The sequence below is a fragment of the Amblyraja radiata genome, chromosome 11, assembly GCF_010909765.2.
Source record: "Amblyraja radiata isolate CabotCenter1 chromosome 11, sAmbRad1.1.pri, whole genome shotgun sequence".
NCBI lineage: Eukaryota > Metazoa > Chordata > Chondrichthyes > Rajiformes > Rajidae > Amblyraja > Amblyraja radiata.
Genome location: NC_045966.1, coordinates 4,322,703 through 4,346,273, shown reverse-complemented (window position 1 = coordinate 4,346,273; position 23,571 = coordinate 4,322,703). Strand labels below are relative to the sequence as shown.

Sequence of the window (23,571 nt, the reverse complement as noted above, 5' to 3'; positions counted from 1 at the left end):
TTCAATCTTTCCTCATATGACAGTCCCGCCATCCCAGGGGTCAATCTTGTGAACCTACGCTGCACAGCCTCAATCACAAGGATGTCCTTCCTCAAATTAGGAGACCAAAACTGTACACAATACTCCAGATGTGGTCTCACCAGAGCCCTATACAACTGCAGAAGAACCTCTTTATTCCTATACTGAAATCCTCTTGTTACTTTAGTTTAGATTAGAGATACAGCGCGGAAACAAGCCCCGTGGTCCACCAGGTCCGCGCCGGCCAGCGATCCCCGCACGCGAGCACTACCCTACACACACACACACACACACTAGGGACGATTCACAATTTTTACCGAAGCCAATTAGCCTACAAACCAACAGATCTTTGGAGTGTGGGAGGAAACCGGAGCACCCGGAGAAAACCCACGTGGCCACAAGCAGAATGTACAAATTCCATACGGACTGCACCCGTAGTCAGGTCGGAATCTGGGACTCTGACGCTGATCGGATTTTTCTGGCTTTAACTTGCGCTAAACTTTATTCCCATATCCTGTATCTGTACACTGTGAACGGCTCGATTGTAATCATAGACAATCGACAATAGGTGCAGGAGGAGGCCATTCGGCTCTTCGAGCCAGCACCGCCATTCAATGTGATCATGGCTGATCAACCACAGCAACAGAAGCGTTTCACTGTACCCCGCTACACCTGACAATAAACTCAACTGAACTCAACTGAACTAACTTCCCAACCCAGCTGCCAACCGCCGCAGCAAATTATGTTTCTTTTCTCCTTCGCCCTGCAAAGCTGACGGGATTTTTGCCCCGGTTGTTTTTCACGCGGCCTGTACCTGGGTCTCTGGAATGATGGGGTTCTGCCCGGGGGTGGAGCTGAAGAACGTGGACAACGGAGAAGACACCAGGATCGGCTCGGGCCTCACGAAGCCGCTCAGGTCGCAGCTGGGGATGGTGTTCTCCTCCGTCTTCATCACCAGGGTGTTCATGGCGTAGAAGGTGTTCCAGGGAAGCCACACCGTGCGCTCCTGGCTGAGGAACGGAGCCCGCTCAAAGTGCAGCGTCAGCGACGCTCCGCCATTTGCAATCAAATCAAACCTGAGGGAGGAACGGCAGAGAGGCACGACTTTTAGCGGAAGCAACAAGCGGTGTTTGTTTTAGAAACATAGAGACAGGTACCTGTAAAAAGGTAGCACTGTATTGTGCTTACTGCTAATAAATAAAATTATTTAAAAAAAAGAAACATAGAAAATAGGTGCAGGAGTAGGCCATTCAGCCCTTCGAGCCTGCACCACCATTCAATATCATCATGGCTGATCATCCAACTCAGTATCCTGTACCTGCCTTCTCTCCATACCCCCTGATCCCTTTAATAATAATAATGGATGGGATTTATATAGCGCCTTTCTAATACTCAAGGCGCTTTACATCGCATTATTCATTCACTCCTCAGTCACACTCGGTGGTGGTGAGCTACTTCTGTAGCCACAGCTGCCCTGGGGCAGACTGACGGAAGCGTGGCTGCCAATCTGCGCCTACGGCCCCTCCGACCACCACCAATCACTCACACACATTCACACACAGGCAAAGGTGGGTGAAGTATCTTGCCCAAGGAAACAACGACAGTATGCACTCCAAGCGGGATTCGAACCGGCTACCTTCCGGTCGCCAGCCGAACACTTAGCCCATTGTGCCATCTGTCGTCCCAAGGGGCCACAAGGGCCACATCTAACTCCCTCTTAAATATAGCCAATGAACTGTGGCCTCAACTACCTTCTGTGGCAGAGAGTTCCAGAGACTCACCGCTTACACAGAGGATGCTGCGTGACTCTGGAACGCACTGCCAGAGATGCTCGTGGGAGGCAGGTAGGGTGTAACTTAATTGTTACTTAACACAGCTCACCCCCCCTCCGTGACACACTGGTCAACCTGAGGAGCACCTTCAGCAACAGGTAGACAAAGGTGCTGGAGAAACTCAGCGGGTGCAGCAGCATCTAAGGAGCGAAGGAAATGGGCAACGTTTCGCGCCGAAACCCTCGGGTTACAAGGAAATAGGCAACGTTTCGAGCCGAAACCCTTGGGTTTCGGCCCGAAACGTTGCCTATTTCCTTCGCTCCTTAGATGCTGCTGCACCCGCTGAGTTTCTCCAGAACGCCACAGGAGATCCTTCTTCCCTGTGGCTATCAAACTGTACAACTCCTCCCCCTTCTGTCGTGGGGTAGACTGAGACTGACTCCCCCCCACTCCCTCTCCCCAATCTGTGTCCAGTAGGACAATGAAATTCTTGCTTTGCTATAATGCCATGTATTGCCGTTCCTTCAAGGTGTCAAAGGCTGATTGCTACTTTAAAAAAAAGTGAGATCATTTGGAACTGATTGTGGACTTTGGAAGGAATAGGATGGGGACCCACAGTCCCGTTTATATCAACGGGTCGATGGTTGAAAGGGTCAAGAGCTTCAAATTCCTGGGCGTGTACATCTCTGAAGATCTTTCCTGGTCCGAGAACACTGATGCAATTATCAAGAAAGCACATCAGCGCCTCTACTTCCTGAGAAGATTACGGAGAGTCGGATTGTCAAGGAAGACTCTCTCTAACTTCTACAGGTGGACAGTAGAGAGCATGCTGACCGGTTGCATCGTGGCTTGGTTCGGCAATTTGAGCGCCCTGGAGAGGAAAAGACTACAAAAAGTCATAAACACTGCCCAGTCCATCATCGGCTCTGACCTTCCTTCCATCGAGGGGATTTATCGCAGTCGCTGCCTCAAAAAGGCTGGCAGCATCATCAAAGACCCACACCATCCTGGCCACACACTCATCTCCATGCTACCTTCAGGTAGAAGGTACAGGAGTCTGAAGACTGCAACAACCAGGTTCAGGAATAGCTACTTCCCCACAGCCATCAGGCTATTAAACCTGGCTCGGACAAAACTCTGAACATTAATAACCCATTATCTGTTATTTGCACTTTATCAGTTTATTTATTCATGTGTTTTGTAGTAAATGCCTACTATGTTCTGTTGTGCTGAAGCAAAGCAAGAATTTCATTGTCCTATCAGGGACACATGACAATAAACCTGAACTTGAACTTGAACTTGAAGTTAATTGGTATTAGTCAGGAAAGTTTTAAGATTTGATAGGTGTTTTTCTAATCTCCCAGTGGTTCGAACAACTGGGGTTAGGGGAGTCCGCTGGGCTTGTCTACTCAGGAATTTAGGATGAGAGGGGATCTTATTGAAACATATAAGATTATCAAGGGTTTGGACACGCTGGAGGCAAGAAACATGTTCCTGATGTTGGGGGAGTCCAGAACCAGGGGCCACACAGTTTAAGAATAAGGGGTAAGCCATTTAGAACGGAGATGAGGAAACACCTTTTCACACAGAGAGTGGTGAGTCTGTGGAATTCTCTGCCTCGGAAGGCAGCGGAGGCCAATTCTCTGGATACTTTCAAGAGAGAGCTAGATAGGGCTCTTAAAAATAGTGGAGTCAGGGGATATGGGGAGAAGGCAGGAACGGGGAACTGATTGGGGATGATCAGCCATGATCACAGTGAATGGCGGCGCTGGCTCGAAGGGCCGAATGGCCTACTCCTGTGTCTATTGTCTTCAGGTGGTCTTGGTGTGAGGGGTTCATGAGAACAATGGGGGCCCGACGTGAGCGGGGGGGAGAGCGTAGAAAGGATGAGTATTACTTGTAACTCTGTCAGTGTCTTTGTGGTGACCTTGTCTGCAAACACAAAGATTCTCACTGCCCCTAGCTGGGTACCAGTGACAATAAGTATCGTCAGCATCAACGTTGAGACTCACATGCCATCCTGACGTGTGATGGTGTACCCATACTGTGGGTACTTGACGAAAGATACGTTCACTCCCACCAGCGGGGTTCCATCCTTGGTAAAGACTTGTCCTCTGATCAGTGAAGCCAAGCTGTGAGGCAAAGAGAAGGCTGGAGTGAGATTAAAGATGCTCTTTACAACTAAATGCCGAGACAGCAAACACCGCGCTCCACGCTGTGGTCGGACAAGACGTGGTTTCATAACCGCGACCCATTGCTCTCCCCTCTCCCGCACAGAGACGGCAAGAAATATATACAGTGAACACTCAGTGGATTGGTAGCCAAAAGTGTTTCGGCCCGAAACGTTGCCTATTTCCTTCGCTCCATAGAAGCTGAGTTTCTCCAGCACTTTTGTCTACCTTCGATTTTCCAGCATCTGCAGTTCCTTCTTAAACACTCAGTGGTTTGGACACGCTCGAGGCAGGAAACATGTTCCCGATGTTGGGGGAGTCCAGAACCAGGGATCACAGTTTAAGAATAAGGGGTAGGCCATTTAGAACGAAGATGAGGAAAAACAGTTTCACCCAGAGAGTTGCGAATATGTGGAATTCTCTGCCTCAGAGGGCGGTGGAGGCCGGTTCTCTGGATACTTTCAAGAGAGAGTTAGATAGGGCTCTTAAAGATAGCGGAGTCAAGGGGATATGGGGAGAAGGCAGGAACGGGGTACTGATTGGCGATGATCAGCCATGATCACAGTGAATGGCGGTGCTGGCTCAAAGGGCCAAATGGCCTACTCCTGCACTTATTGTCTACTGTCTGATGGTGGCCAGTGGAGGTGGACAATCCTCCAGCCGCTATCCTGCCTGAACCAGCGCTCGATTGACTTGGGGATTTTAAGGGCGTTATTGATTTTTAATGACTTTTGAGCATTGGTGCATGCCGGTGACATTTGCAAAGATGCAAAACATTCCACAACTTTGATGGACAATGAGGCCGAGAGCGATGCGGTAACTGACTATGAAAGCGCTTCTGAGCATGTGCTCCAACCACTCTGCGGGGAGGTGGTCATTGTTGGAATGGATCAGTGGGCTGACTGTGTTCAGGAGGTTTAATGTTTGGAGTTTAGCGCTACCGCCTGCAACCACTGAAACACGACTTGTAATTATTTTTCAGAGCCCCGTTCTGCCCGTTTTAACTTGCTGCGCGTTTAGTTTCGTTTAGAGATGCAACGCGGAAACAGGCTCCTCGGCCCACCGAGTCCGCACACTAGCACTATCCTAAATTAAATTAAAATTAAATTTCTTTATTTATATAGCACATTTTTAGTCAACTTGCATTGACCCCAAAGTGCTTCACATAATTACATTCACACACACAGGCAAAGGTGGGTGAAGTGTCTTGCCCAAGGACACACACAGGCAAAGGTGGGTGGGTGAAGTGTCTTGCCCAAGGACACAACGACAGAATGCACTCCAAGCGGGATTCGAACCGGCTACCTTCGAACCGGCTACCTTCCGGTTGCCAGCCGAACACTTAGCCCATTGTGCCATCTGTCGTCCACACTCGGGACAATAGGCAATTATACCAAGCCAATTAACCTACAAACTTGCTGGAGAAACTCAGCGGGTGCAGCAGCATCTATGGAGCGAAGGAAATAGGCAACGTTTCAGGCCGATACCCAGAGGAAATAGGCAACATTTCGGACCGAAACCCGGAAGGAAATAGGCGACATTTCGGACCGAAACCCGGAAGGGTTTCGGCCCGAAATGTTGCCTATTTCCTTCGCTCCATAGATGCTGCTGCACCCGCTGAGTTTCTCCAGCACTTTTGTCTACCTTCGATTTTCCAGCGTCTGCAGTTCCTTCTTAAACCTACAAGCTTGAACGTCTTTGGAGTGTGGGAGGAAACCGGAGCACCCGGAGAAAACCCATGCAGGTCACAGGGAGAACGTACAAACTCAGTGCAGACAGCACCCGTAGTCAGGATCGAACCCGGGTGTCTGGCACTGTGAGGCAGCAACTCTACCGCTGTGATGTTTCTTAATATATTCTAATACTGTATTAATGTTTAAAGGCGCTATAATGACAGTTACAACATATGGACAGGTACATGGATAGGAAAGGTTTAGAGCGATATGGGCCAAATGCAAGCAGGTGGAATTGGCATGGGCAACATGTTGGACAGCAGGGGCAAGTTGGGCTGAAGGGCCTGTTCACGTGCTGTGTACATCTATGTTTCTGTAACTCCTTGACGAGTCTGATTCACCTCGACCCCAATATGGACATTGGACTTTGTCTATGGAACTGATGCACTACAATGCTGAGAATGGTATTCTGCACGTATAGAGTTTGTACCTTCTCCCTGTGACTGTTTATGGATTTTCTCCAGGTGCACTGGTTTCCTCCCATAGCCCGGGGACCTACAAGTTAATTGGCCCTCTGTAAAATTACCCCCCGTGTGTAGGGAGTGAATGTGAGAGTGGGATAACAGAGAACTAGTGTGAACTGTCGGCATGGACCCAGTGGGCTGAAGGGCCTGTTTAAACCAAACTCTCTGCACCTTCCCCTTTGTTCTACCTATTGCACTCAAGTCAGGCTTGATTGACAATGGACAATAAACAATAGGTGCAGGAGTAGGCCATTCGGCCCTTCGAGCCAGCACCGCCATACAATGTGATGATCATGGCTGATCATCCCCAATCAGTACCCCGTTCCTGCCTTCTCCCCATATCCCCTGACTCCGCTATCTTTAAGATGGATGTATATGGATTGATGCATCGTATTATCTGATCTGACAGGATAGCTGGCACAATAAAGTACCTCGCCACACGCAACGATAATAAACCTCATCCCAAACTCTCAGGGAAAAGTGTTATTCCTCTTAGAAGTTATTGAGGAAAGAACATTCTCCGCAATTAAAACTTGGTTTGATTCAATCCCAATTAGTGCTTACTTGTTCACTTAAGTATCTGCAATCTGTGATCACCCTAATTTTAATTCCAATCTTCCCGCAACACACAGAAACAGGCAAGTCAATCTCCCATCCGCGAGATGCTTTTTAGATTCAACGGCACAGTGCATGTTTGTAAATGACAAAACACATTTGCGGAATGGTAAAGCAATAAATGAATATCGCAACGGCACAATTATAGTCATCGAGCTCAAGTTGTCCTTTTCAAGTAAGCAGAAAATAACAATTGCAAATACTGCTCCGAACCGTAATGGGAGCTCCAGCGAATGGTGCATTTTGTCAACATTCACTGAGGTGATCCGCTTAGTTTAACGTTTGTCTGATGCTTTAGGCAGGTCCCCCCGTTTGGAATCCGACTGGGAAAATGTTTCGCAAAAATAACGGGGGGGGAAACCCATTTGAATAAACCAGTTACAATCCATCCTGAGAACGTTGCCAATCAAATTTACACAAAAAAATAATCAACATAAGAACCAGAAAAGCATTTAAGCTCCTCGTTTCTGTTCTGCTGCTGAGTAAGATTAATGCCATTCACCTTGCTCCACCACATCTCTTCACAAAGATTCAAAGATGCATCTTTAATGGGCCTGTCCCAGTTACGCAATTTTTTTCAGCGACTGCCGGCACCCGTCATAGTCGCAGCAGGTCTCCGAAAATTTTCAACGTGTTGAAAATCCAGCGGCGACCAGAACAAGGTACGACTCTTTGGGCGACTACTCACGACCGTCCAGGCTTCACCCCGCGACATGTCGCCTGTACGGTCGTGAGTCGTCTCCTCAGTCGCCCAAAGAGTCGTAGCGTCTTTCTGGTCGCCGTTGGATTTTCAACATGTTGGAAATTTTCGGCGACCTATGACAGGTGCCGGCAGTCGCCGAAAAAGCCGCGTAAGTGGGACAGGCCCATTAGAATAAGGGGTAGGCCATTTAGGACTGAGATGAGGAAAAACTTTTTTACCCAGAGAGTTGTGAATCTGTGCAATTCTCTGCCTCAGAGGGCAGTGGAGGCCCATTCACTGGATGCTTTCAAGAGAGAGTTAGATTTTGCTCTTAGGGCTAAAGGAATGAAGGGATATGGGGAGAAGGCAGGAACAGGGTACTGCTTGTGGATGATCAGCCATTATCATATTGAATGGCGGTGCTGGCTCGAAGGGCCGAATGCCCTACTCCTGCACCTATTGTCTATGTTTCTATGACGCAAAAAGGTGCTAAGATGGCGCCCAAGGCAAGCGCGCTGGTCCCAGAAGCAGAATTGCAATCACTTATTCCAACCGCTCCACTCTTTTATTCCCCGTATCCTGTATCTGTACACTGTGGCCATCTTGTTGGAATCACTTTGGGTGGCACGGTGGTGCAGCGGTAGAGTTGCTGCCTCACAGCGCCGGAGACCCGGGGTTCGATCCTGACTACGGGCGCTGTCTGTACGGAGTTTGTACCTTCCCCCCGTGACCTGCGTGGGTTTTCTCCAAGATCTTCGGTTTCCTCCCACATTCCAAAGTTTGTAGGTTAATTGGCTTGGTATAAGCTTAAAATGTTGATGTGCGGGATCGCTGGTCAGTAGGGACTAGGTGGGCTGAAGGGCCTGTTTCCACGCTCCATCTCCAAACTAAACTAAAACATATAGTCTTTCCGCTGACTGGTTAGCCCGCAACAAAAATCTTTTCACTGTACCTCAGTACGTGACGATAATAAACTAAACTGAAATCAACTCTTTATCCCCTTCATATCCCAAAGCCTATCGATCTTTGTTTTAAATATACTTAGGGAAGTTAGGGAAATCCGAACTCAAGGAGAGGAAGCTTAATCTAATTTTCAGGCAGCATCTGTGGAGAATGTTTCTGATCAGGATCCTTCTTTGGGGCTGATGACTGATAAGGGGTGAGAAAGCTGGCAGGGAGATGGTGGGTGATAGGTGGACAGTGACAAAGTGCTGGAGCAACTTGGTGGTTCAGGCAGCATCCCTGGAGTAAAGGAACAGGTGACGTTTCGTGTTGCAAAACTTTTTCAAGGGCACTTTAATGTTCCTTTACTCCGGGGATGCTGCCCGACGTGCTGAGTTGCTCCAGCACTTGGAGTCTATCCTAATAGCCCTGTCCCACGGTTACGAGTTCATTCCAAGAGCTCTCCCGAGTTTAAAAAAAAATCAAACTCGTGGTAAGCACGGAGAATGAACGTAGCGGGTACGTCGGAGCTCGGGGACGTCTCTTAGCGGCTCGTAACGCTAATGGCAGGTACTCGGGAAGACTCGCTTACGGCAGGTAAGCACGGGAAGATTGGTGAAGATTTTTGAACATGTTGAAAAATGTCCACGAGAGCCCCGAGTACCGACGAGCGGCCATTACCGTAAATCTCCGAGTTCGAATCAGGGCAAACTCGGGAGAGAGCTCTTGGAATGAACTCGTACCGTGGGACAGGGGTTTAAGTCTATACATGGACTTGCGTCTGTCTTGGCTGTAATACAGCATCTGCAGTTGCTTGTGTAGGATGTGTAAAGATGATAAAGGAAACAGGCCATTGTTAGCTGGGGGCTAGGTGAAAACGAGTTGCAGACAATGAGACTAAACAAGATGACTTTGAAGCTGGTACGACTTGGGTGGGGGAGGGTTGGAGAGAGAGGGAATGTAACAGTTGTAAATGTAAATCAATAAAAGCAAAGGTTGCTTACCTTTCGTTGAAGGGGTTAGCTCCGGGGATTATGTGAGTCCGGTCCTTGCCCACGAGAAGCTTAATGCGATCGTAGAAAGATTTCACAACTTGAGTGGGAAGTGCCCATTGGTTCTGCTGGATTATATCGAGGGGGTCGTGTGAGCCGTGGCAAAGAGGGTTGGACTGGCAACTGGATTGAAGGCAGCAGTCAGGATCCAGGCAATCCACCAGTCCATCTGCATGAACACAACACAGAGAAGAATACATTTATCCAATGTACCTCAAATTCAGCTGCGCAATGGCAAGATCTGCCACAGGCAATGATGGTCCAATTCTACACGGCCATCGTAGAGTCTGTCCTCACCTTCTCCATCATGGTCTGGTTTGGCTCAGCCACCAAGCACGGCACCCGGAGGCTGCAGCGAATCGTCCGATCAGCTGAGAAGGTTATTGGCTGCAACCTCCCCCCCCCCCTCCCCCATTGACGAACTGTACACTGCAAGGGCCAGGAAGCGAGCGGGCAAGATCATCTCTGTCCCCTCTCACCCTGGCCACAAACTCTTTGAATCACTTCCCTCTGGAAGGCGACTCCGGACTGTCAAAGCTGCCACAGCCAGACATAAAAACAGCTTTTATCCACGAGTAGTAGCTCTACTCAATAACCAAAAGTCTGTAGCCTCCTTTTGCTCTGGTAGTTTATTTCATTCACATGTTTAAACTATAATGTTTTATTATTAATGTTTAATGTTTTATGTGTCATTCTTAATTGTTTACTGTATGTCATGTTGTCACTTGTGGGCGGAGCACCAAGGCAAATTCCTTGTATGTGAACATACTTGCCCAATCAACTTATTCATTCATTCATTCATCTCGTTCTAAGATTGGCTTCCCATGTGTGAATGGATTATCAGCTCGGTCACAGCACATTTAATGTTATATGATTAGTTCTTCTAAAAGCCTTCCTTTTCTTTAATATGAATAGATCAACAATTATCAATCCAGTTTAAGCTTCACTAAAGGGGCTGTCCCACTTGGGCGACCTAATCCGTGAGTTCTGGTGAGTTTGCCCTCGACTCATACTCGCAGCATGATCAACACGAGGTCGTAGGAGGTCTTCGTAATAGCCCTGTCCCACGGTACGAGTTCATTCCAAGAGCTCTCCCGAGTTAAAAAAAAATCAAACTCGTAGTAAGCACGGAGATTGAACGTAGCGGGTACGTCGGAGCTCAGGGACGTCCCTTAGCGGCTCGTAATGCTAACGGCAGGTACTCGGGAAGACTCGCTAATGGCAGGTAAGCACAGATCATTAAAGACCCCTCCCACCCCAACCATGGACTGTTTGCCCTCCTCCCATCAGGGAGGCGGTACAGGAGCCTCAGGTCTCGTACCAGTAGGATGAGGAACAGCTTCTACAATCATACCGTTGCATTGCTGAACTCGGAGTCCCGCCGATAGATTCCTCCGGTCCCTCCGTCCCCATTGTTTAATTATTCTGTATTTTTTATTATTCTGTATCCTCTTTTTTTTTAAATTTCTATATTGCACTACTACGGACTGACGCAAAACTGCATTTCGTTGTACCCATACTCAGTATATGTGCAATGACATTAAAGTTGAATTGAATTGAATTGATTTGAATTGAAGACTTGTGAAGATTTTTCAACATGTTGAAAAATGTCCACGAGAGCCCCGAGTACCGACGAGTGGCCATTACCATAAATCCCCGAGTTCGAATCAGGGCAAACTCAGGAGAACTCTTTGAATGAACTCGTACAGTGGGACAGGGCTTTAAATCTCCTTCATGCTCGAGAGTGGTCTCCACGTACTCGAGGCCTCAGCTACTTAGCAACGTTTTTTTCAATATTTAAAAATTGCCCGCGAGTAAAAAAAGGTCGCCATGGAAAAAATCGATACTTTTTTTACTCGTAGGTTTGGTCGTAGTAAGTCGGCATGTTAGTCGTAGGTAATCGAGGGTAGTCGAAGGTAATCGAAGGTAGTCGTAGATAGTCTTCAACATAGTCGAAGGGAGGTCGAAGGAGATCGAAGGAGGTCATCTACACTCTCCACTATTCGGTGTCCAATTTTCTTGAAGTTAGTCGTAGCTAGTCTTCTACATAGTCGAAGGAGGTCTTCAACATGTCATTTTCTCAACCTCTTCTAAACTCGCCAATTAGGTCACCCAAGTGTGACAGCCCCTTAACTAGTCCAATGCTTTTGAGGAGAGAGACATCCTTGTAATGTCGCCCAAAAACTGTGCAGGGGGCAGGATGTTATTATGTGAATCAAAAGACACAAAGTGCTGGAGTTGTCCAGCGGGTCAGGCAGCATCTCTGAAGAGATGATACCCATCCACGGCCTCCACAGATGCCACCTCTCCATATACTCCAGAGATGCCTCCTATCCGTGTTCTCCAGGGAGGCTACCTGTCCATGTTCTCCAGAGATGATACCTATCCATGTTTTCTAGAGATGCCTCTGATCCAGATCTGCCAGGGATGCTACCTATCCATGTTCTCCAGAGATGCTGCCTGACCCGCTGAGTTACTCCAGCACTCTGTGTCTTTTATTGTAAGCCCAGCATCTGCAGTTCCTTGTTTCACTAGGCATTAGCTGGAATGCCAGAGTGATGCTGACATTTGGATTGCATGTCTTAAAAAATGTGGGTTCTTCAGCAACTTTCTGAATTCAACTTCAGGTATAGCAATGAACTCTTTCTAGTTCTGCCACATCTGTGGAGAAAAATTTTAATTAGTCATAACTGTTGATGCAGCCTGGTTGTGGATAAGCCAGGCATTTTGAAATGATTAATAGCAAAGTGGTTTGGAATGAGTCTAGGGGACCTGATAAAACGTCGTTTTAGTGTGAGTGCCTCTTTGACTCACCACTGAGTGTTCGAAGAAGTCTTACATAACCTACACCAAAGCTTCTGCCAATTAAAGTGTTAAATTAGCTATTTGCAGAGAATGTGTGAAACAGATTCAGTCTCTGAAGTTCTAATTCACAAAGATACATTAAAAAATAGATGCATTCGGCCCTTCGAGCCATCACCGCCGTTTAATGTGATCATGGCTGATCATCCACAATCAGTACCCTGTTCCTGCCTGCTCCCCATACCCCCTGATTCCGCTAGCCCTAACAGCTCTATCTAACTCTCTCTTGAATGCATCCAGTGAATTGAGGCAGAGAATTCCACAGTTTCACAGAATGTAAAGCATCATTTTAGCTTAGTTAGGTAGACAGAAATGCTGGAGAAACTCAGCGGGTGCAGCAGCATTTTGGAGTGAAGGAAACAGGCAACGTTTTGGGTCGAAACCCTTCTTCAGACTCAAGAAGAGTTTCGGCCCGAAATGTTGCCTATTTCCTTCGCTCCATAGATGCTGCTGCACCCGCTGAGTTTCTCCAGCATTTTTGTGTACCTTCGATTATCTGCAGTTCCTTCTTAAACACTGACTGGTGAACAATGGATTGTCTTTGGTTGCACTAAGGACCTCGAGTTCTTGCCTTGCACTAGGTGATAAATGTATTGATATTTTGTGTTTATTGTGTATCATCGATGTGTATTGTGTTAGAGGCCTGTTATGCTGCTGTATAGAAACATAGAAACATAGAAAATAGGTGCAGGAATAGGCCATTCGGCCCTTCGAGCCTGCACCGCCATTCAATATGATCATGACTGATCATCCAACTCAGTATCCTGTACCTGCCTTCTCTCCATACCCCCTGATCCCTTTAGCCACAAGGGCCACATCTAACTCCCTCTTAAATATAGCCAATGAACTGGCCTCAACTACCTTCTGCGGGAGAGAATTCCACAGATTCACCACTCTCTGTGTGAAAAACGTTTTCCTCATCTCGGTCCTAAAAGATTTCCCCTTTATCCTTAAACTGTGACCCCTTGTTCTGGACTTCCCCAACATCGGGAACAATCTTCCTGCATCTAACCTGTCCAACCCCTTAAGAATTTTGTAAGTTTCTATAAGATCCCCCCTCAATCTTCTAAATCCTAGCGAGTACAAGCCGAGTCTATCCAGTCTTTCTTCATATGAAAGTCCTGCATCCCAGGAATCAGTCTGGTGAACCTTCTCTGTACTCCCTCTATGGCAAGAATGTCTTTCCTCAGATTAGGAATGTATGTAAGAGTTTCATTGTTCCACTGCCGGTACATATAACGATTAAACACAAAATACCTGAGTATCTCAGCGCGTCAAGCAGCATCTCTGGAGAAGAGGAATAGGCGATGTTTCGTGTCGAGACTCTTCTTCAGATGGCTCGACTCGAAACGTCACCTCTTCCTTTTCCCCAGAGATGCTGCCTGACCCACTGGGTTACTCCAACTTTTTACGTCTATCTTCGGTTTAAACCCCAGCATCTGCAGTTTCTTCCCGCACTGAACAATGAAATGCTCTCGTTTCAGAAGGAACTGCAGATGCTGGAAAAATGGAAGGTAGATAAAAATGCTGGTGAAACTCAGCGGGTGAGGCAGCATCTATGGAGCGAAGGAATAGGTGACGTTTCGGGTCGAGACCCTATTCCTTCGCTCCATCGATGCTGCCTCACCCAATGAAATACTCTTAACTCTTAGACAACAGACAATAGGTGCAGGATAAGGTCTTCACGTAACTTACACCAAGGCTTATGCCAATGAAAGTGTTAAATTAGCTATTTGCAGAGAATGCGTGAAATAGATTCAGTCTCTGAAGTTCTAATTCACAAAGATACATTAAAAAATAGGTGCATTCGGCTCTTCGAGCCATCACCGCCATTCAATGTGATCATGGCTGATCATCCCCAATCAGTACCCCGTTCCTGCCTTCTCCCAATATCCCCTGACTCCGCTATCTTTAAGAGCCCTATCTAGCTCTCTCTTGAAAGCATCCAGAGAACCGCCCTCTGAGGCAGAGAATTCCACAGACTCGCAACTCTCTGGGTGAAAAAGTGTTTCCACGTCTCCGTTCTAAATGGCCCACTCCTTATTCTTAAACTGTGGCCCCTGGTTCTGGACTGGAAATATTGAAATAGGCTAGATAGAACTTGTAAATAAAATAGAGTAAAATGGTCATTAAAAATCGAAGGTAGACAAAAATGCTGGAGAAACTCAGCGGGTGCGGCAGCATCTACGGAGTGAAGGAAATAGGCAACGTTTCGGGCCAAAATGGAAGGTAGATAAAATGCCGAAACCCTTCTTCAGACTGTTGCAGGTTGGGGGGTGGGGAAGGGGGGTGGGAAGAAGAAAGGAAGAAGAGGAGACAGTGGGCTGAGGGAGAGCTGGGAAGGGGAGGAGACAGCAAGGGACTACCTGAAATTAGAGAAGTCAATGTTCATGCCGCTAGGGTGCAGACTGCCCAAGAGGAATATGAGGTGCTGCTCCTCCAATTTCCGGTGGTCCTCACTCTGGCCATGGAGGAGGCCCAGGACAGAACGGTGGGATTTGGAATGGGAGGGGGAGTTGAAGTGCTGAGCCACAGGGAGATCAGTTTGGTTATTGCGGACCGAGAGGAGGTGTTGGGCGAAACGATCGCCAAGCCTACGCTTGGTCTCACCGATGCAGATCAGCTGACACCTAGAGTAGCGGATGCTATTAAAAATCAGGCTGCAGGCTGTCCATGAATCTCATGGATCCAGGCAGCAGAATGGTTAGAGTTATTTTAGTTCTGGGTTGTTATCACTGGGCAAAACCCGCGCAGGTTTCATGCAGCTAGATACTTAGCGGACTGATCATCTGCCCATAAGATTCACATGAAGTTTTTCCACGGAGACCATCAGTCAACGTAAGCACAGCCACCTGTCAGCCTGCCCTATCAGAAACACAGTCGCACCAGCACCTCCACTAAATTAACCTGCCACTCAATACCACATTCATCTTGCAAAGCAATCAAGTGGCCACCATACTGTGAAGAACTGCCAGTTCAGGAAGCCGTGCGCTGAAAATGAGACCTCCCCTGCCCCCACCCACACCACCCACCCTTACCCTCAACAGCTGACTTTTAAAAAAATATTAATTTTATTAGATGCAATTGTACAAGGAGAAAGTAATAATCGACATAACAATTATACAATTTTCGTACAGCTTCAGTTTTTAAATTTTATAAACTGATAAGTGAATGGGAAAAAAGAAAAAAGGATAAAAGGGAAAGGAGGAAGGAAGGTACGAAAAAGAAAGGAGAAAAACCCCTGAACTAACGAAGAAATGAAAAAGAAAAAAAAGAGGAGATATATCCCTCTACCCTTCCCTACGCCCGCTCACCCGACCCTAGTGTCGGTTTTGAGCTTGTGTTCAACCATTCTGTTGTTGAAGAAATCCAATGAAAGGAGGCCATATATTGGAAGGTTTGTCAGACAAAACAAGCCTTATTTTTTCTAAATGTAGTGTCTCGGTCATTTCTGGCCAACAGCTGACTTCAATCAATCACGTCCGCCCCTTATTAACACGTGGCCATTACCTGTCGGCACAAACATTCCCACTCCTGTTTTCAACATTCCCACTCCGGTTTTCAACATTCCCACTCCGGTTTTCACCGGGTTCTTTACACTGAAGGTTTAGACCATCATGGTTTAATGTGGAGCTTTTGGCAATAGTCACTCGTGGCTGCTGGGTAGATCAAAGGGGGGATCCGGCAATGGGGGAACTGGCGTGAGGGGGAGGGGCAGGGGGGAGTGGGGTGGGTAGAACAAAGAAGGAGCCGGCGCGGGATACTGTGTAACTTTGTTGGTGCCCTTTAAGCGGCGACCCTTTGCATACCTTGGGCATGAAAAATAAAAAATCTCACTGTGACTTGTCATATACGACAATCATTCATCCAATTCATTCATTCAATAGCTCGTTCTTGTCACTTTTATTTTTCGAGGGCGGCACGGTGTCGCAGCGGTAGAGTTGCTGCCTCACAGCGCCAGAGACCCGGGTTCAATCCTGGCTCCGGGTGCTCTCTGTACGGAGTTTGTACGTTCTCCCCGTGACATGCGTGGGTTTTCTCCGGGTTCTCCGATTTCCTCCCACGCTCCAAAGACATGTAGGTTTGCAGATTAATTGGCTTGGTACAATGGTAAATCGCCCCTCGTTTGTGTAGGATAGTGTTAATGTGCGGGGATCGCTGGTCGGCGCGGACTCGGTGGGCCGAAGGGCCTGTTCCCGTGCTGTGTCTCTAAACTAAAGACACAGCAAGGACACAGACTCTTTGCCCATTGAGTCCCTACTGACCATCGATCACCTGTTCACACTAGTTCTTTGTCGGGACAAGGAACAGCAGAAGCTAGTTTACCAAAAAAAAAGACACAAAGTACTGGAGTAACTCAGTGAATCAGGCAGCGTCTCTGGAGAACATGTCTGTAGAAGGGTCACGACCTGAAACATCACCTATCCATACTCTCAGGGAAAACCTAACTCATTGCAAACATTGGACTTTTTCTCAGAAGGGTTTCGGCCCGAAACGTTGCCTATTTCCTTCGCTCCATAGATGCTGCTGCACCCGCTGAGTTTCCCCAGCACTTTTGTCTACCTTCGATTTTCCAGCATCTGCAGTTCCTTCTTTAAACAAGCTGTGTAATAATACTTTGCATTACCTGGTGTACTTGTGTATTATTTGATTGTTCTGATGTCTAATACAATCTAATTTGAAGATGGTCAAAGAGCTGAAGTAACTCAACGGGTCAGGCAGCTTCTCTGGAGAAAAAGAATAGGTGACATTTCGGGTAGAGACCATTCTTTACCCTTCCTCAGTCTAATTTAATTGGATAGCCCGCAAATAAAAGCTTTTCACTGTATCTCGATGCACGTGACAATGTTAAACCAGTACCGATACCAAGCAGTCAATAGACAATAGGTGCAGGAGTAGGCCATTCGGCCCTTCGAGCCAGCACCGCCATTCAATGTGATCATGGCTGATCAGCCCCAATCAGTACCCCGTTCCTGCCTTCTCCCCATATCCCTTGATTCCGCTATCTTTAAGAGCCCTATCTAACTCGCTCTTGAAAGCATCCAGGGAACCGGCCTCCACCTGAGGCAGAGAATTCCACAGACTCACAACACTCTGTGTGAAAAAGTATTTCCTCATCTCTGTTCTAAATGGCTGACCCCTTATTCTTAAACTGTGGCCCCTGGTTCTGGACTCCCCCAAAATCTGGACTCCCCCAACATGTTTCCTGCCTCGAGCGTGTTCAAACCCTTAATAATCTTATATGTTTCAATAAGATAGCCTCTCATCCTTCTAAATTTCAGAGTGTACAAGCCCAGCCGCTCCATTTTATCAACATACGACAGTCCCGCCATCCCAGGAATTAACCTGGTGAACCTACACTGCACTCCCTCAATAGCAAGAATGTCCTTCCAGTTCCTTGCAGAGAGATAGAGTGACATAAAATGTGGACTCGACAGCATAAAAGCATCTGACTATAATACAAGATGCTGCCAGACCCGCTGAGCTACTCCAGCACTCCATGCTTTCTGCAGACTATAATATAAAATCCATTTCAGTTTCCAATTTATCATGATGGGTTCAAAGGATTTTGTTTTTTCATTTTAATAGACATACAGCGTGAAAACAGGCCCTTCGGCTCGCTGAGTTCACGCTGACCAGCGATCGCACGTACACCAGTTCAACTCTACGCATTGGGGTTTTTACAATTATACCGAAGCCAATTAACCTACAAACCTGCAGGTCTTTGGAGTGTGTGGGAGGAAACCGGAGCACACGGAGAAAACCCACGCAGGTCACGGGGAGAACGTGCAAACTCCGTAAAGCCAGCACCAGTAACCAGGATCAAACCCGGGTCTCCGGCGCTGTGACCCCTTATTCTTAAACTGTGACCCCTGGTTCTGGACTCCCCCAACATCGGGAACATGTTTCCTGCCTCTAGCGTGTCCAAACCCTTAATAATCTTATATGTTTCAATAAGATTGCCTCTCATCCTTCTAAACTCCAGAGTGTACAAGCCCAGCCGCTCCATTCGATCAACTTATGACAGTCCCGCCATCCCGGGAATTAACCTCGTGAACCTACGCTGCACTACCTCAATAGCAGGAATATCCTTCCTCAAATTAGGGGACCAAAACTGCACACAATACTCCAGATGTGGTCTCACTAGGGCCCTATACAACTGCAGAAGGAACTCTTTGCTCCTATACTCAACTACTCTTGTTATAAAGGCCAACATGCCATTCGCTTTCTTCACTGCCTGCTGTACCTTTATGCTTACTTTTATTGACTGATGAACAAGGACCCCCAGATCCCGTTGTACTTCCCCTTTTCCCAACTTGACACCATTTAGATAGTTAAGGGGCTGTCCCACTGCGGCGACCTAATTGGCGAATTTATAACAGTTTAGGAGAGTTTGAAAAAGAGTCATGTTGAAGACCTCCTTCGACTACGTTGAAGACTATCTACGACTACCTTCGACTACCCTCGATTACCTACGACTAACATGCCGACCTACTACGACCTACTTCAACTAAACCTACGAGTAAAAAAAAGTATCGATTTTTTTCCATGGCGACCTTTTTTTACTCGCGGGCATTTTTCAGCATGTTGAAAAATACGCCGCGACCCAGCTGAGGCCTCGAGTACGCGGGGACTACTCTCCAGCATGAAGGAGAGTTACAAAGACCTCCTAGGACCTGGTGTCAACCATGCTGGGAGTATGAGTCGAGGGCAAACTCGTCTGAACTCGTGGATTAGGTCGCCGCAGTGGGACAAGCCCTTTATCTGCCTTCCTGTTTTTGTCACAAAAGTGGATAACCTCACATTTATCCACATTAAACTGCATCTGCCAGGCATCTCCCCACTCACCCAACCTGTCCAAGTCACCATGCATTCTCATAGCATAGATGGAACCCGGGTCTCTGGCGCCGTGAGGCAGCACCTATACTGGCGCGCCAGCGTGCCACCCTAATGGTCTGCATTTCATTCTAGATTTAGACAATAGGTGCAGGAGTGGGCCATTTGTGATTCAATGTGATCATGGCTGATCATCCCCAATCAGTACCCCGTTCCTGCCTTCTCCCCATATCCCCTGACTCCGCTATTTTTAAGAGCCCTATCTAGCTCTCTCTTGAAAGCATCCAGAGAACCTGCCTCCACCGCCCTCTGAGGCAGAGAATTCCACAGACTGAGGCAGAGAATCCCACAGACATTTCTTTGATGGGATGGAACATGCTGCGGTAGACTCACCTCCTTCATTGTCCTTGCCGTCTGTACAAGACGTCTCCATGGCCACATTACATCCAATGCCTCTCCAACCTGTCTGGCAGATGCAATGCCAGCTGCTTTGGCTGAGGGTGCACCTGCCGTTGCTGTTGCACTGATCGGGACAGCCATCTGTTATTCAAAAAATGACATTTGAAGAAAAAAGTATGAATGACAATTCGTCAAAATACCTGTTGGTGCTTTTCACAGCAGAAACCCCTGAAACCCACCGACCGAGGCAGCCAAGCCTATCAGAGGGATTATTCTGCATCTGCCGGCGATTAGTGTTCGAATAAAAACTTCCGCAGTCGAAGCTGTTCAACGATTTGATGCGAAAAAAGAGGCTTTAGCATTCACTGAACAACACCTCCAATGTGAAGCCTTTTGACCGCAAGGTGATCCGTTTCAGAATGACCGATGAAGCACGTTAACCAATTTTCAAACACTAATAGGTTGCCTTATTAAGTGGCAATTTTCAACCTCTTCGCCACAACTTAACAGGAAGGAATTAGATAAAACTGAGCAATTGATGATGTGTGTACTGATGACTCTTGACAAATGCTACTTCATTGACTATTTTTCTCTCTGTTGTTATAGAGTCATAGTCATGGTGATACAGTGTGGAACCTGGTCCTCCAGCCCAACTTGCCCACACCGACCAACATGCCCCGTCTGCACTAGTCCCACCTGCCTACGTTTGGTTTATATCCCTCTAAACCTGTCCTATCCATGCACCTGTCCAAATGTCTCTGAAACGTTGCAGCAGCTTGTTCCATACACCCACCACCCTTTGTGTAAAAAGGTTATCGCTGAGGTTCCTATTAAATCTTTCTCCCCCCTCCCCCCCCCCCCCCCCCCCCCCCCTCACGCCCCTTTGTTTTGTATCATGAGTTGGGCTAGTTCTCAATAAACAATAGACAATAGGTGCAGGAGTAGGCCATTTGGCCCTTCGAGCCAGCACCGCCATTCAATGTGATCATGGCTGATCATCCACAATCAGTACCCCGTTCCTGCCTTCTCCCCATATCCCCTGACTGCTATTTTTAAGAGCCCTATCTAGCTCTCTCTTGAAAGCATCCAGAGAACCTGCCTCCACCGCCCTCTGAGGCAGAGAATTCCACAGACTCCCCACTCTCTGTGAGAAAAAGTGTTTCCTCGTCTCCGTTTTAAATGGCTTACCCCTTATTCTTAAACTGTTGCCCCAACATCGGGAACATGTTTCCTGCCTCTAGTGTGTCCAAGACCTTCACAATCTTGTATGTTTCAATGAGATATCCTCTCATCCTTCTAAACTCCAGAGTGTACAAGCCCAGCTGCTCCATTCTCTCAGCATATGACAGTCCCGCCATCCCGGGAATTAACCTTGTAAACCTACGCTGCACTCCCTCAATGTATGGAAATCAAAAAACTTCTTCCCTTTTGTTTCCAGACTTCTGAACGGTCTTTCCATGAGCTGGGGTACTGTCTGATTCACTGTTCCCCATTGTGGACATTGGACTTTGTCTGTGGAACACAGCTGAGAACTATATTCTGCATTTCCGTGTCTTCCCCATTGCTCTACCTATTGTACTTGAGTTTTACTTAATTATATTTACGTATCGTATTATCCGATCTGTTTGCATATCATACAAAACAAAACTTTTCCCTGTACCTCGGTACACGTGACGATACTAAACATGAAATCTTGCTCAAACAACCATCCTTCAATAGTGACTGGGATGTTAAGTGTGTATAGAAGATGCTCATAAAGTTCCCACTAATTCAGTGGTAGGAATGGTCAGACCTAACTCCGTTACACTAAAGTATGTCAATGAAAGGCCTGGATAGTGGGGATCTGGAGAGGATGTTTCCACTAGTTGGAAAGCACAGCCTCAGAATAAATGAATGTACCTTTAGAAAGGAGAGGATGAGGAATCTCTTTAGTCAGAAGCTGTTGGAACTGTGGAATCCATTGCCGCAGACGGCTGTGGAGGCCAAGTCAGTGGTGGAGATTGAGAAATTCTTGATTAGTACAGGTGTCAGGGGTTACGGGGAGAAGGCAGGAGAATGGTGTTGAGGGGAGAGGTAGATCAGCCGTGGTCGAATGGCAGAGTAAACTTGATGGGCTAATTCTGCTCCTATTATATTTGAACTTATGAAATTATTTTCAATGACAGACAACTTTTGCTAAAAATACTTCCCAAAAATGTTCTTTTATTTCCATTGCACCTTTGATAAAGCTAAACATCTCAAGGCAATCACAGGTGGTTTTAAAATATAGTTTGGAAATGCTATAGCTGTGTTGCCTTTGGTTTGGAAATGCTAAAGCTGTGCTGCCTAATTAAAGTTGCCTTGCCTAATTAAAGATGCCTTGCCTAATTAAAGATGCCTTGCCTAATTAAAGTTGCCTTACCTAATTAAAGTTGCCTTGCCTAATTAAAGTTTACCTGCCAAATTAAAGTTGCCTTGCCTAATTAAAGTTGCCTTGCCTAATTAAAGTTGCCCTGCCAAATTAAAGTTGCGTTGCCTAATTAAAGTTGCCTTGCCAAATTAAAGTTGCCTTGCCTAATTAAAGTTGCCTTGCCTAATTAAAGTTGCCTTGCCAAATTAAAGTTGCCTTGACTAATTAAAGTTGCCTTGACCAATTAAAGTTGCCTTGCCTAATTAAAGTTGCCTTGCCTACTATATAATTAAATGTGTAATCTTGACCACTTCCTGTTTCCTATATTGATTTCAGAAAAAACGCTACCCGTGAATCCAATTTTGCGGGTTGGTGCTTGCAGTTGGTGGTGCTATTTGCATGGAATTAAATGCATTAAATGAAAATATTAGTTCCAACTCGCTTTTAATAGCGAAACATAGGCTGTTATTTCTGTGGCTGATTCCTAATGATCAAATCCACTTCATGTGCTCTGAAAGACTGCTGAGTTAAACACATTTCTTTTTTAGCAACGTATCAATTAAATACAGAAATGTGTCACTGACTGGAAAAAAACTTTGCATCAATTAGGGCGCAGCGGTAGAGTTGCCGCCTCACAGCGCCAGAGACCCGGGTTCGATCCTGACTACGGGTGCTGTCTGTACGGAGTTTGTACATTCTCCCTGCTGTGACCAGCGTGGGTTTTCTCCGGGTGCTCCGGATTCCTCCCACCCTCCAAAGACGCGCAGGTTTGTAGGTTCATTGCCTTCTGTAAATTGAAGATTGTCCCCTGTGTATGTAGGATAGTGTTAGTGTGCGGGGATCGCTGGTCGGTGCAGACTCGGTGGGTCGAAGGGCCTGTTTCCGCGCTGTATCTCTAAACTAAAGTACAGCAGCTAAATTGTTAGTAAATTAAAAAATTACATAGATTCAGTCACAGACAAAAAACTTAAATAAAAGCAAAGTTAATGGAGTGTAGACAAAAATTCTGGAGAAACTCAGCGGGTGAGGCAGCATCTATGGAGCGAAGGAAATAGGCAACGTTTCGGGCCCTGCCCGAAACGTTGCCTATTTCCTTCGCTCCATAGATGCTGCCTCACCCGCTGTGTTTCTCCAGCATTTTTGTCTACCTTCGATTTTCCAGCATCTGCAGTTCCTTCTTAAAGGTTAATGGAGAAAATGTGTTGCAGCTTCCCTTTGAGGAGATATTTTTTCTACAATCTGTCAAGAATAAAACTGCTCCTTTAAAATATAAACCTTCTTTTGGACAGATTTAAAAAAATGGAGACTGTCACATCTCTACATAAGATCATGTTAAAAGAAGAAAAATATACCTGCGTTGAAGAGAAACAGATAAGACCTAGAAATGTCGCCTTTGCCGCTGTGCGGGAGAAACACTCTATAAAGCCTCAACTTTGAAACGGCAAGCCCTTTATCTGAAGAAGGGTTTTCGGCCCGAAACGTTGCCTATTTCCTTCGCTCCATAGATGCTGCTGCACCCGCTGAGTTTCTCCAGCACTTCTGTCTACCTTCGATTTTCCAGCATCTGCAGTTCCTTCTTAAACTTTTTTTCTTTCCAGTTTAGCAACGTGTGGCATGTTCAAGTGAAGGCTGACA

The 23,571-nt window shown here is 46.7% G+C and overlaps 1 protein-coding gene across 5 annotated transcripts in view; it reads right to left on the bottom strand.

Moving 5' to 3' along the window:
* Nucleotides 1–23,571, bottom strand: part of tenm2 (teneurin transmembrane protein 2) — a 1,259,968-nt gene that overhangs the window by 75,567 nt on the left and 1,160,830 nt on the right. For all 5 annotated transcript variants that reach the window (XM_033029203.1, XM_033029204.1, XM_033029205.1 and 2 more), the window contains 4 exons: nt 19,542–19,688; nt 9,402–9,618; nt 3,803–3,922; nt 833–1,094 (listed from right to left, as the gene is read on the bottom strand). In XM_033029203.1, coding sequence (XP_032885094.1) covers nt 833–1,094; nt 3,803–3,922; nt 9,402–9,618; nt 19,542–19,688 — 746 coding nt within the window. The remainder of the gene's footprint in view (nt 1–832; nt 1,095–3,802; nt 3,923–9,401; nt 9,619–19,541; nt 19,689–23,571) is intronic.